The following is a 15,000-nucleotide window of genomic DNA, read 5'->3' as shown; positions in this document are numbered from 1 at the left end:
GAAGCTGCTGCTGAGCCTTCCCGACAGAAGATGCTCCGGTCGGTTCCCTCGCATCCGCCCCGAAGCCAAAAAACCCCAAGACAAAGCCTGTTTATCACTAAAACATACAAACGCCAATCATGCCAACGCGGGCAGGTGCCAACCAGTGTACAAACCCGCCCTGGCCAGATGGAGATACTAGCCCCGAATAGGCAGATATGCTGTCTCCCCCGCCCATGTTATGCCGATGTTTCGGATGTCTTAAACATCGCCTGTATAGAGTGTCCCAGTGACTTCCGCTACTTCCGCACAAGGACCTGCCTTCAAAAAAAACGAACGGAGAGCTAATGGAGATAAATACCATTTTGGTCCAGTTTGAATTTCAGCTAATTAATTTCACATGATGTGTGTGAATTTAAAAGATAATTTTTCACGCCAAGAAAGTACTGTTGTTCAATAGACTCGCTCAAAAGTTATGCTGGTTTTAATGAACAGTGGACTACATCTCGCCTCGAACGATGTAGCACTCGCCACCAACGAATGAAACGAGCAAGATTAGCTGTTATGCTAGTTAACGGTTGCATCTTGCTGCCTTTAACAGTATCTAATGTACAGACTTAATACAACTTACCTGATGTGTTTAATCCTCTGACTCATGGTATTTTCATCGGCAAGGAAAGCCCAATTAAGACCTGTTGCTGGTATGCTTTGTACAATCTAGTGTGGCTGTGAATGAGCTAACGTCACGAGCGCGACTGATGGGTTTGTAGTCGTTGGAATTACGATCTTTCACAGTGTTGTAATTCAATAGTTACGAAACAAACTGCAAATGTCTTTACATGAAAAATTGTCTTTAAAATTGACAAACATCATATGGGTAATTCAAGGCACAAGTCAACCGGGACCAGAAAATAATTTCTTTTTCGCCATAGACTGGCGTTCAAAATGTTTTGAAAGATGCAAACGGAAGTGGCGTCACTGGGACACTCAATGACCTTCCTGCTGGTACACAGGCCTAAGGCACAGTTATGTACAATAATATGGACCTCTCCCTGTTGTATACTACACACAGAAGTAACATATTGTAACGATTTGATAGCAACACACACAGTTGTCCAATCAAAAGGTTTATTAGCTGAGAACGAGAGCAGGGACACAGACCCAGAACACAATACACAAGGGGCAGGTCAAGTACACACACACACTACACATACAGGGGGTGGACGCAGCCCCCCACACAAAGAGGATCACACACGAGGGAGAACTAAAAGGTAAACATGTTACAATAAAGACGCTAACTTTAGACTTATAACTTAGGAGAAATGCAGACAATAACCCCAAATGTCCCCCCAAGATCCCAGCATGCCCTGTGGGAGAACGCTTAACAATGTCTTGCCATACCAATGCTACAATATGAACACATCAGAATACAGTAAGAATACCTCAGAATTCTACACCTGTTAGCATGAGACACAAAGCAGTCGTTACTGAGTAGCCTGTTAGCATGAGACACAAAGGACTGAGTAGAATGTGACCTACAGCGCTGTCCACTACTTGGTCAACTCAACAACATTATAAGGGCGGCCAGGGCACATGACCTAGTGCAGATGATGTGGGAATAGGCAGGACTCATGCCAAGCCAAAGCATTACAGGGTGTCGAATTTATAGAAAGAGCCCCACACACTATTTAATTTGCCATGTTCAGTTAAATTAGATGTAAACTCTGTTTTTGATATAGGTCTAAGACACGCACACACACACACACACACACACACACACACACACACACACACACACACTATATTCAACCACATGCTACTGCTCCTTAACCACTACAGTACCACATGCTACTGTATGCTAGCCCAGCTCCTTAACCTCTACACTACCACAGGCTACTGTATGCTAGCCCAGCTCCTTAACCTCTACACTACCACAGGCTACTGTATGCTAGCCCAGCTCCTTAACCACTACAGTACCACATGCTACTGTATGCTAGCCCAGCTCCTTAACCACTACAGTACTACAGGCTACTGCACGCTAGCCCAGCTCCTTAACCACTACACTACCACATGCTACTGTATGCTAGCCCAGCTCCTTAACCACTACAGTACGTCTGTCCCCGATGATACTAGGCAAGACTGCTGTCTCATTGGCCCGGGCTGATGGCATGAGGAATACATTTATGATTTATGATTATAAAATACATTTTTGCTAATTAGCACCTATTCTTTGCTTTGTGCAGCCTTTTCTTCTCTACTTAAGTTTAAAGTCATAATGCAAGTGTGTTTCAGGTCTATAATTTAGTGTTTATTGTATTCTGTGTGTATGTAACTATGACTATAATTTCCTCTACTTAGTTACAGGTTGGGTCCAGTACTCTAAGAACCTAAAGAGAGAGAGAGAGAGAAGCTTGTAGGAACAGATTGAGTTGAGCGGTCAAGTCTGTTGGCTAAGTGCTAAGTATTGATTTTGCAATAGCTGTGAAAATAGCATGTGCAGAGGCACTTCCTTAAACTGTAACTCTCAGTGGCAAAGTGAACCAGACTAAACGCCATGGGGTTGTTAAAGTGAACCAGACTAGACACCATGGGGTTGGCAAAGTGAACCAGACTAAACGCCATGGGGTTGGCAAAGTGAACCAGACTAAACGCCATGGGGTTGTTAAAACATAAAGAACCAAAGTGAACCATACTAAACACCATGGGGTTGTTAAAACATAAAGAACCAAATCAATTAGTCACATGAACAAACATGAAATGAACACTTTTTTTCTCAGAGAGGTACATTTAAGTGTGTATGTGTGCTACCCTTCTTATTGGGTGGTTCCTGACCCCTTTGTGTGTGTGTGTGTGTGTGTGTGTGTGTGTGTTAGTATCCTGATGACTGTCAGGATGTTATGTGTGGTGTGAAAATCTCTGACAGCATGCAGTGTGTGTGTGTGAGAGAGAGAGTTTATCTGTGAATGTGTTGTGCATATGTTTACTGTGTGTGTGTGGAGAGAGAGAGAGAGAGAGAGAGAGAGAGAGAGAGTTTATCTGTGAATGTGTTGTGCATATTTTTACTGTGTGTGTGTGTGAGAGAGAGTTTATCTGTGAATGTGTTGTGCATATTTTTACTGCGTGTGTGTGTGTGTTGCAGATCTCCGGGTTGTTCCTGAGTGACCGCGTCCAGTGGGTCGGCTGCCAGGGCAGCAGCGTGGCGTTGAGGGGGTACCCCTGCTCCCTCTGGATGCTGTTCCACGTGCTGACTGTACAGGCCGCCAAACGCCCTGACGCCCTGGCCAACACAGGTACACACACACACACACAGCACAGACACACACACACCTGGCCAACACAGGTACACACACACGCACACACACACACACCTGGCCAACACATGTACACACACACACTAGGGCTGTCACTTTTGTGAAAAAATCCTGTTCGATTTTTGAGACATAAGTGTTCATTGAATCGATTGTAAAATCGATTTTTTATGTCTAAAGACGTTTCCATTTTCAACGCCAAATATAGGCCAATCCACAAACAACTGCATTAGAACGAAAGAGGGTGCTTGTAGACGTAAAGCCAGCAATATTTTGATGATTTATTACGGAAGTTTAGGTGCACAATGACAAACAGAAGTGCAACATTCTCGAAAACAAGTAAGCCGAAAGTGGACTGCCATTACATCAGTGACATGACTGCAGGCTTCAACCCTAGCTGTGTCTGTGTTTCACGATTAGAAATGTCAAACAAATTTAAGCCTCATTAGGAACTCGACTGCACAGTTTGCGTGAGCCTACCGCTTTGTTCTTCTCCATAGTTTGATATACCAAAAATCCGAGAAGTACTTCCACATCGAACTCCCAAGTTATTAGGGCCCATCACTGTCTCTCTACATGTCGCACAGGTTGATCGGCGTTGTCCTCCATTTTGGCAAAACACGAGCAGCACAGCAGCTGATTGAAACAGCTGTTTCGAAGCGTAAAAATTAGTGATAATTTTCTTTTTAGCGCTCGCAATGCTTTCTGCACTTCGGAATTATTTTATATTTGGTTAAAATCTTTTCCCTATTTTAGTTTTCAAACTTGTGTTGTTTGGTCCAATCGATTGTCCAATCGATTTTCGAATGTAAAGTGACAGCCCTAACACACACACACACACACACACACACACCTGGCCAACACAGGTACACACACACACACACACACACACCTGGCCAACACAGGTACACACACACACACACACACACACACCCAGCACACAGAGACACACACACACACACACACACACACACACACCCAGCACAGAGCCACACACACAAACAGACACACACATACACACACACACACACACACCCAGCACAGAGACACACACACACATACACACACACCCAGCACAGACACACACACACACACACCCAGCACAGAGCCATACACACACACACACACACCCAGACATAGTCTTCCTCTTTTAGTTCCACTTTTCCTCTCCTCCTTTCCTTTCCTCTCCTCTGCTTTTCTCCTCTCTTCCTCTCATCTCTCCTCTCCTCCCCTCCTCTCCTCTGCTTTTCTCCTCTCTTCCTCTCATCTCTCCTCCCCTCCACTATCCTCTCTTCTCCCCCTTTTTGGATCAGATTCCAAAAATAATTCAGTGGATTTGGATCCATGCATTTCCACTGAATTATTTTTGGAATCTGGTCCCTTATCATACCTGTTCATTTGTACTCGTCGCTCGACTTATCGTGACTAAATTCAAGATGGCGGCAAACGGTAAACTTCATGAAGATACTGTCTGTATAAATCATCTTAAATAAACTACCAGAGCTTCTCAATGTCTCGTTTTAAATGTCAAGGCCCTCGGAAGTCTACCAATAAAGTATGGAGCTACATTGAGCCTCGTAAATGGTGTAAAACAGTGATTTATTTGCATGGCTAGGCCGATGCCCGAGGCACTCCCATTGAAAAACTGTTGGTAGCATCAGCTAACTAGCGCCAGATTTCTGAGTGCAGGGGACAAGCCGAGATTAGCTATGAGACATACGTTCACACTCGGTGTCATGTTTCAACACACTTTAGGTCAATATCATACCGTAATTCTCCTTCAAGTCACTTCTCATTGGCTACCCCCCCCCCCCAAATCTCTCTGTAGCTCTCGAGGACGACCCGCAAGCTGTGCTGCAGACCATGCGCAGGTACATCACCACCTTCTTCGGCTGCCAGGAGTGCGGCCGCCATTTTGAGGAGATGGCCCAGGAGTCCATGGGGGCCATCAAGACGACTGACGAAGCCGTTCTCTGGCTCTGGAGGAAGCACAACCAGGTCAACCGCCGACTGGCAGGTGGGTCGGAGGCCCTACACGCAGATACACACACACACACGCAGATCAATAAAGTATCTATCTATCTATCTATCTCTCTATCTCTATCCATCCATCCATCCATCCATCCATCCATCACCTTGGTAGTGTCACTGCCAAATGTGAGTCCGTAGATTTAAGTTGGGCATGCACAAACACTTAAGCTTCATATTGTCACAGATCACGTTTTTAATTTGGGAAAATTTAAAAATAAGAGCGTATTTGTTAGCTCTTACTAAAATGTGACCGAAATAACGACCGAATATCAACACCGTATTTCTGTATCGTTTATGTATGACTCAAATACGGCCGACTCACATTTGGCAGTGACGCTACCACGGAAGATCCATCGTAGTTAGCAACTATGCTTTTGGGAAACAGACCCCTGAGTGGTTGTGTGTTGCTATAACTGATGTTAGCCTGAGTGGTGTGTTGTGTAATGCTATCACTGATGTTAGCCTGAGTGGTTGTGTGTTGCTATAACTATGTTAGCCTGAGTGGTTCTGTGTTGCTATAACTGATGTTAGCCTGAGTGGTGTGGTTGTGTGTTGCTATAACTCAGTGTTACCCATTGCGCGGCTCGCGAGCCACATGCGGCTCGTCAAGCTATAATTGGTGGCTCGCATGGTAGCTTTGGCGAGATTTCGCCAAATTTGGTTTTACTCATTTTGAGTAGGCCTAAACTGTTCGCCAAAGGCCCCAGCTTGATAAAAACAAAAGTAGGCTCTGATTTAGCCTAGTCTACTGTATGACTTCAACAAGGTGATCTTAGTTTGTTCTGCTTACAGTATCTCACTGCCACTTGCAACGCTTTTGAATGCAATCCGCTGCCCTGTTTACCGGCAATGCTACAACAGACTTAAACTGCCACCTCCTGGCGATAAGTTGTAATACATTTCACGCAGCTGCGTGAATCACGGAAAACGCGAATGAAGTGGCCACTTCTAAAAGGGACCCACTGTATGTGGTAACACAGCCAATACATTTTTTCAAATGTGCTTCATAAATACTTAATCTACTAAACCCCTCTTCTACTGCACTTTTTACCCCCCCCACTTTGCACAAATAGGCTGAATTATAGACACCAGACATAATTTCACTGCATTTCTTACATCCAGTAACTATATGCATGTGACAATAAACTTCCTTGTATCCTTGTAAACATACAATACGGCACTACAAAAACGCAAACATCTGAATTATACTAACCCCCTTCACCCAAATAATGAAGGTGAAAGGAAGTTATTAAGCCTTAATGGTGCTTCCTAAAGGGGGTATTGTCAAACCTGCTACTACTAATACTACAAATACAACATGAAGAAAGTCAAGGACATGCATGCCAGCTTCCGCTCATCCCAGTATTAAAGAAAATCTGTTCTTAAATGAAAATGTATTGGCTGTGTTATTTCTTTTTTTGTGGGATGTCCAATTTATATGTAGAAATGCACATTTGCAAAAGTGACTTACATGTAGTATGTTTTCTTAAAAGTGCCTCTCCTTTTGATTTTGCACTACCAATGTGGCTCTTGTGAAAAAAATAGTGATGATCACATAACTGATGTTAGCCTGAGTGGTTGTATGTTGCTATAACTGATGTTAGCCTTAGTGGTCGTGTGTTGCTATAACTGATCTTAGCCTGTGTGGTGTGTTGTATGTTGCTATAACTGATGTTAGTCTGAGTGGTTGTGTGTTGCTATAACTGATGTTAGTCTGCTATATAAGATCTTGGTTGTGTGTGGATGCTATAACTGATGTTTAGCCTGCTATATGTGGTGTGGTTGTGTGATGCTACAACTGATGTTAGCCTGAGTGGTGGTGTGTTGTATGTTGCTATAATAACTGATGATCTTAGCCTGTGTGGTGTGGTTGTGTGATGCTATAACGATGTTATGTTAGCCTGAGTGGGTTAGCCTGAGTGGTTGTGTGTTGCTATAACTGATCTTAGCCTGTGTGGTGTGTTGTGTGATGCTATAACTGATGTTAGTCTGAGTGGTTGTGTGATGCTATAACTGATGTTAGCCTGTGTGGTGTGTTGTGTGATGCTATAACTGATGTTAGTCTGAGTGGTTGTGTGATGCTATAACTGATTTTAGCCTGTGTGGTGTGTTGTGTGATGCTATAACTGATGTTAGCCTGAGTGGTGTGTTGTGTGATGCTATAACTGATGTTAGCCTGAGTGGTGTGTTGTGATGCTATAACTGATGTTAGTCTGAGTGGTTGTGTGTTGCTATAACTATGTTAGCCTGTGTGGTGTGCTGTGTGATGCTATAACTATGTTAGCCTGATGGTGCTGTGATTGCTTCCGTAGGCTCCATGAGTGAGGACCCTCTGTTCCCCAAGACGCAGTGGCCGACCCCTGACCTGTGCCCCACCTGCCATGAGGAACGCAGCGGCATCCACGTCTGGAACGAGCCCACCGTGCTCGACTTCCTCAAACGCCACTACGGCTCCGCCAACATCTCCCCCAAGTACACCCTCCAGCCCGCTCCGCCCGCTCCCCCCAAAGACCCCCCGCCCCCCCCGATGCCCCCAACGCAGACGCAGACGCCGACTCCAACATTCCCGCTCCCGAGGCCCCTGCCCAGCCCGGCCCAGCACAGCCCCCCCTGGATGTCCTCCCTCGGCCAGAGAGCCTGGGGAACCACAGCGAGTCTCAGCTCCAGGTGCAGCCCCGGCGGGAGCTCCAGCGTGCGCAGCGGCAGGTGCAGGGGCAGGGCGTGGGGGCCCAGAGGGAGCCGCGTGTGGGGCCTAGCGTCAGCTTCCTGGCCCTGGGGTTCTCCAGCGTGGACATGAGCCTGTGCGTGCTGCTCTACGCCGCCTCCTGCGTCTTCCTCATGTTCATGTTCTTCTTCTTCTTCCAGTGGGTGGTGGAAGGTGCCAACCAACCTTATTCAGATAGCAGAGTGGCGAGGAGTGAAACAGCACCACCCACTGGTCACCGACACACTGGACTCCTCTGAGGCGAGGACAGGAGAGGAGAGGAGAGGAGAGGGATGCATTTTTCCCCTCACTCTTACATCTTTATCATGATTCATGCTATATCTCTTTAGTGTCTTCTTTTTTCTTTCTTTCTTTCTTTTCTTTCACTGTGTTTTTCTCTCACTTGTTCTTTTTGTCTTTTTTCTCACATTTTCTGTCTTCTATCACTTTTTTCTCACGCTTTGTCTATCACTTTTTGTCTCCTCCTATGAAAAAGGAAGGCGTTGGAGGAAAAGGACTCTTATTTATTTGTTTGTATGTTTCCATGTTGTGTTTGTAGTGTAAAAGACAAGACCATCTTCAGATGAAGGAGAGAAAAAAATCACCTTGAAGTGTACCAACAAGTCCTACGCCTTTGTACAAATATAATGCCAGAATTTAACATACACAAATTTAAATGGTTAAAAAATGGAAAGAAAATATTTTATTGATGACCAATTGTGCTATGTATGTCAGATTGAGCTATTTTTATGTGGACCTAACTACTTGGGTATTTGTAAAGATTTTTATGAGGTTGAAAGAACTCATGGTCCTCACCACAGTAGAACTCTCATTGTGCTGCTAGAACCTCAGCGGTTCCATGAGGTTCTGATAAGCGGAATGAAAAAAATGATTGCCACCTTCTGCAAAATGTCAATGCAGAAACTCTTTACTTAATTATGTTGAAGTATTTAGCAGAATTAATAGGATGGATTGTTTGATATTATTTTATAGTGTGGTAGCCCCTTCTGAGATGCTGTGGAAAATGGCTGCAGGAACTCATGTGATCTTATTTGTTGCAACTCTGGTGGATATTTATTTACAAGCCATGCAAAACTACCGTCCGATTTCGTCTGTTTCTGTTTACTAAAACGACTACAGTGCTAATGTAGTATTAATGGTGATTCATCGTTCTTGAAGTTGTGTTGAAACTAGTATTCCAGTTCACTCAGTTGCTATTTTAACGTCATTTTATGTTTTTCAATGAAGCATCAGTAGTGGGGTGTGGAGATGACTCCAGAGTGTGGTCATGCATTACCTACCATCAGGGAACGGCCGCTTCTGCTTGATGTGTGGTCAGAAATGGACCACGCCATTGGGCGACGCTCAGGGGCGCCGGAGCATTCTCTGTGGCGGTCACCTGCCTGCGTCCCATCATCAATGTGAATCCAGGAAAAGAGCAGTTTGGTTCTCTGAATGAATGAATGAACGAATGAAAAACTAACAGCAGACCTCTTTGTGTTCCAGATGAGTGTGTGTTGAAGGGATGTGGTGACATTGTGGACACCCTCACTAGTGGAAAGTGTTGTTGGTCAGCGTGTGCCAGATGGATTAACACTAGTCCCATTGTGTGTGTGTGTGTTCAGAGTAGTCTCACTTCAAAATGCACACCCAAGGATTGCGCCTGCAACAAGAGCATTGAGGGCAGTGGTGTTGTGCTAGTCAAGAGCTTTGAGGGCAGTTGTGTTGGGCTAGTCAAGAGCTTTGAGGGTAGTGGTGTTGGGCTAGTCAAGAGCTTTGAGGGTAGTGGTGTTGGGCTAGTCAAGAGCTTTGAGGGTAGTGGTGTTGGGCTAGTCAAGAGCTTTGAGGGTAGTGGTGTTGGGCTAGTCAAGAGCTTTGAGGGTAGTGGTGTTGGGCTAGCTTTGAGGGTAGTGGTGTTGGGCTAGTCAAGAGCTTTGAGGGTAGTGGTGTTGGGCTAGCTTTGAGGGTAGTGGTGTTGGGCTAGCTTTGAGGGTAGTGGTGTTGGGCTAGCTTTGAGGGTAGTGGTGTTGGGCTAGCTTTGAGGGTAGTGGTGTTGGGCTAGTCAAGGTATCGCTTTCCTCAGATAATTCCAACTCCTTCTACTTGAACATTCGGTCGACACTTAGATCTGAGGTGTTCCACTCCCTGATGAGTTTTAGGCTTTGAAAAGACCAGAGTGGAGCTGTATTTGTGAACCTGGGAGAGAGCAGTGAAGTCACTCAAGAGGCTCATTGGTTCTCTCGCCTCTGGTTTGGTGAATACTGCTCTGTTTCCGTAGAGAGCTGTGTGAGTGCTTGTGGAGGATGTTTGTCTGTAAGGGGAGAGTAAAGGGACCTTTTTGAGCTGCTCCAAATGATCTATTTTGAATCTCATAGCATCTTTTTTTTTTTTTTAGTTCTTTAACAGTATGATATTTTTATGTGCAGAGTATATTTTGTTTTTTGTATATATGTGGTCTTGTATGTTCACATAGGGAATTCTCACATTTTGTATATTTAAAAAAAATATGCTGTGATTTTTGTCTCTGAAAATAAAGAATATTTGCATCATTCATTGGTATATTGTTACTAGAGGTCTGCACTCCCGCGGTAGACCCGCGGGCGTGAGTGGGACATCATGTTCCAGATGCGTGCGGGAGTGGGACATCATGTTCCAGATGCGGGCGGGAGCGGGACATCATGTTCCAGATGCGGGCGGGAGCGGGACATCATGTTCCAGATGCGGGCGGGAGCGGGACATCATGTTCCAGATGCGGGCGGGAGCGGGACATCATGTTCCAGATGCGGGCGGGAGCGGGACATCATGTTACAGATGCGGGCGGGAGCGGGACATCATGTTACAGATGCGGGCGGGAGCGGGACATCATGTTCCAGATCTGGGCGGAGCGGGACATCATGTTACAGATGTGGGCGGAGCGGGGACATCATGTTGCGGGAGCGGGACATCATGTTCCAGATGCGTGCGGGAGTGGGACATCATGTTCCAGATGCGGGCGGGAGCGGGACATCATGTTCCAGATGCGTGCGGGAGCGGGACAAAAATGACACACTAATGCGGGAGCGGGACAGAACAATCAGACCTCTAATTGTTACTTCAAACTGTTTATGTGTGTTTGTGTGTGTGTTTTCGTTTTCAGTGTGCTAGCCATGTTTACCATATGTAAGGTACGGTTGCTTAATTCACCTAAAGAGCTTATGTTTACCATACAGTATGTAAGGTACGGTTGCTTTATTCACCTAAAGAGCTTATGTTTACCATATGTAAGGTACGGTTGCTTTATTGTTCCTAGAGGGAAATGTATCTTGTGCATCACATGACTGGCACTTGTATGACATCACATGACTGGTACTGGTATGACATGAAGGCCCAGCGGTGGCAGGGATGTTCTGAGATTTCATTAATTTGTGTTTCAGTGTAGCCTAAGGCTGGGCTCACACATACACACAGGGTCTGTCCGAAACTTAGAGGGCAGGAGCTTTTTTCTGTTTCGGACACAACCGAGCTGTACATCCATGAATGGCTAAACGGGTACGCCCAGGATGACCAACCAAGTTTGGACACAATGAAAACTCCCATGTTTGAACAGGATGGAAACTCCAAGGTGAAGATTTTAAAAGTAAAGGAGAGAAGAATCATACGAACACTCAGACTACTCTTCAAACTCCCGTTCTGGGGGCGCTGTGGTGCGACTGTCTACCATGTACGGGTCCCAGTGTCCACGAGGACCATAGGTCATAGGTCACAGGTCATATCCGGATCCTACCTCATCTCTCTCTCTCTCACATTCACTTCCTATCAATCTGGGCAGCTGTGGCCTACTGGTTACCGCTTCGGACTCGGACTTGGAGCCGGAGGGTTGCCGGTTCGTACCCCGACCAGTAGGAAGACCACACCTAAGAAAGGCCCTACTATGTGCTTAGCCTTCAGTTATTTTGGTTTCATGTAAGGCCCTGCTATGTGCTTAGCCTTCAGTTATTGTGGTTTCGTGTAAGGCCCTGCTATGTGCTTAGCCTTCAGTTATTTTGCTTTCATGTAAGTTTACCTTTGCGTCCTGACCTCTCAACTCTCCATGTCTCCTTCATGGTGTGATAGGGTCTCTGTGTCTTGCCGTTCAACTAAACTCCCTCTTCTCCTCCTCTCTCTCTCAACTCTCCCTCTTGTCTCTTCTCTCTATAGTATAACACTATATATAGTACCATTGATATACTTATTAATACTAACCATCATGACTTATAGTAATACTAACACACTCTGTATCTCTCTTTCTTCCCCCTTACCATCAAGGTGTAGGGTCTGGGAACTTACCATAGGCAGTGCTTATTCCAAGGGGCGGGATAAACGGGTCTTTCAAATTTCCTCTGGATGCAATAGGATACCGCTACAAGCCAAGAGTCCCATGCATTTTTCCACCAGTGGAGCTAGTTGGCTAGTTGATCAAACTTTTGGCAATTTAAAAAAAGTTTAACTCAAGTCGCGATTTGAAGACCGCTGTTTGCCAGCAGCAGCATCCATCTTCTTGCATGCTAGCCCAGCTCCTTAACCACTATGCTACTACTGCATGCTAGCCCAGCTCCTTAACCACTACGCTACTACTGCATGCTAGCCCAGCTCCTTAGCCACTACGCTACTACTGCATGCTAGCCCAGCTCCTTAGCCACTACACTACTACTGCATTCTACCACAACGTAATTGTTTTTGATGAATCTCTATAAGATAGAGTCTCGAGAAACTTTGTTTCTCGTAACATGTCCCCGGTTGTGATATCCATCCCCTCTTCACACACACACAGCCAGTTGGGATATCCATCCCCAATTGTAAGTAAAGATGGTACCTCTTCACTGCTGCTTGTGTTGCCTGAGTTGACTACAGGCTTGTTACTTGGGGCAGTCGTGGCCTACTGGTTAGGGCTTCGGGCTTAGTACCGAAGGGTTGCTGGTTCGATCCCCGACCAGTAGGCACGGCTGAAGTGCCTTTGAGCAAGGCACCTAACCCCTCTTTGCTCCCCGAGCACCGCTGTTAGTGAGTATTTTACCTCACTGTGTGTTCACTGTGTGCTGAGTGTGTTTCACTAATTCACGGATTGGGATAAATGCAGAGACCAAATTCCTTGTATACGCAGTGTAAAATATCTGGAGTTTGGCTGGTTCAGGATGAGTGCTAACAGAATGGTGTGTCGATTAGAACACAGGAATGAGTCCAGGAATTACTTCTCGATTTTGATCTTTCCTTGTTGTTTGCTTTAATGTTGGCTTACAATTGATGCATATTGCTGGTATCTACATGTACAATCAAACAAAGCCGGCTTTATTGATACAGATCATTATAATAATAATACTGTACATTCACATAACCACAAAGGAAATCTTTAACCAAGTGAAACATTTAACAGTTATCAAATTAATGTCAATACAAAATAATTAAAATAAACGTACAAAGTCATAGACGCAGCAGACACATGCAGCAGGCAGAGGAGCAAGCGGTCAGCACAAAGAGAGACACACTAGTGAGGTTGATTGGTAATTATCCTCAGGTGGAGGAAGCTTCAGGAAGTGGGCGTGTCTCCCAGTAGAGTGACAGGAAGGTGACTGGGATTTTGAACAGCAAGTATACAGTACTTGACCTAGAAACCTGATTTGATCATTAATTCGGCATGGGCCAAATACAGCCAATTTTCAAGAACTGGTCAACTTTATTTTCAGTTCAAAGGTAAATTTAGTTAAATACACAACGCACAGGAAAGACTTTACGCCTTTACTTTTTGGCCCAACAAAATCAAACATTCTTCCTGTGAGTGTCTCTGAGATATAATTCTGAGTGTGTGTGTGTGTGTGTGTGTGCACGCATATGTGTGTATGAGACCTTTTCTGACCACCCAAAGTTCCTGAGTCTAGGAAGCACACAGTATAGGTCCTCTGACAGGTCAGGTCAGCTGAAGGTGGCACTGTAACCTCTGACCGGTCAGGTCAGCTGAAGGTGGTACAGTAGGTCCTCTGACAGGTCAGGTCAGCTGAAGGTGGCACAGTAACCTCTGACAGGTCAGGTCAGCTGAAGGTGGTACAGCAGGTCCGGCACAGCAGGTCCTCTGACAGGTCAGGTCAGTTGAAGGTGGCACAGTTGGTCCTCTGACAGGTCAGGTCAGCTGAAGGTGGTACAGTTGGTCCTCTGACAGGTCAGGTCAGCTGAAGGTGGCACAGCAGGTCCTCTGACAGGTCAGCTGAAGGTGGCACAGTAACCTCTGACAGGTCAGGTCAGCCGAAGGTGGCACAGTAACCTCTGACAGGTCAGGTCAGCTGAAGGTGGTACAGTAGGTCCTCTGACAGGTCAGCTGAAGGTGGTACAGTAGCGTCCAGTCAGGGTGCTCTAATGAGCGGTCCAGTACGTGCTCTGTCTGTGTGTGTGTGTGTGTAGTATAGTATAAGTATATATACTCTTTTGATCCCGTGAGGGAAATTTGGTCTCTGCATTTATCCCAATCCGTGAATTAGTGAAACACACTTAGCACACAGTGAACACACAGTGAGGTGAAGCACACACTAATCCCGGCACTAACCTCCGGTCACAAGTCCGAAGTGCTAACCAGTAGGCCACGGCTACTCTGTGTGTGTGTGTGTGTGTGTGCTCTGTCTGGGAAGCAACAGGAGGCAGGCAGGTAGCGCTATAGCGCTGTGGCCTACTGTAGATAGGAAACCAAGATGGCCACCGGATTAATGAAGCGAACGAAGAATAGTCCAAAGAATGTGTTAAGAGTAGTCATTTTCATATTGAGTGAAGAATAGTCCAAAGAATGTGTTAAGAGTAGTCATTTTCATATTGAGTGAAGAATAGTCCAAAGAATGTGTTAAGAGTAGTCATTTTCATATTGAGTGAAGAATAGTCCAAAGAATGTGTTAAGAGTAGTCATTTTCATATTGAGTGAAGAATAGTCCAAAGAATGTGTTAAGGGTAGTCATTTTCATATTGAGTGAAGAATAGTCCAAA

The 15,000-nt window shown here is 45.4% G+C and overlaps 1 protein-coding gene across 1 annotated transcript in view; it reads left to right on the top strand.

Annotated features, from left to right (window-relative positions):
- qsox2 (quiescin Q6 sulfhydryl oxidase 2) overlaps positions 1–8,609 on the top strand; it is a 25,065-nt gene extending 16,456 nt beyond the window's left edge. The window contains 5 exon segments of the mRNA XM_048244578.1: positions 3,119–3,269; positions 5,116–5,304; positions 7,631–7,830; positions 7,833–8,182; positions 8,582–8,609. Of these exon segments, the coding sequence (XP_048100535.1) occupies positions 3,119–3,269; positions 5,116–5,304; positions 7,631–7,830; positions 7,833–8,182; positions 8,582–8,609 (918 nt within the window).
- Positions 8,610–15,000: the final 6,391 nt, after the last annotated feature.

The sequence above is a fragment of the Alosa alosa genome, chromosome 5 (genome assembly GCF_017589495.1).
Source record: "Alosa alosa isolate M-15738 ecotype Scorff River chromosome 5, AALO_Geno_1.1, whole genome shotgun sequence".
NCBI lineage: Eukaryota > Metazoa > Chordata > Actinopteri > Clupeiformes > Clupeidae > Alosa > Alosa alosa.
This window is presented reverse-complemented; position numbering and strand designations above follow the sequence as displayed.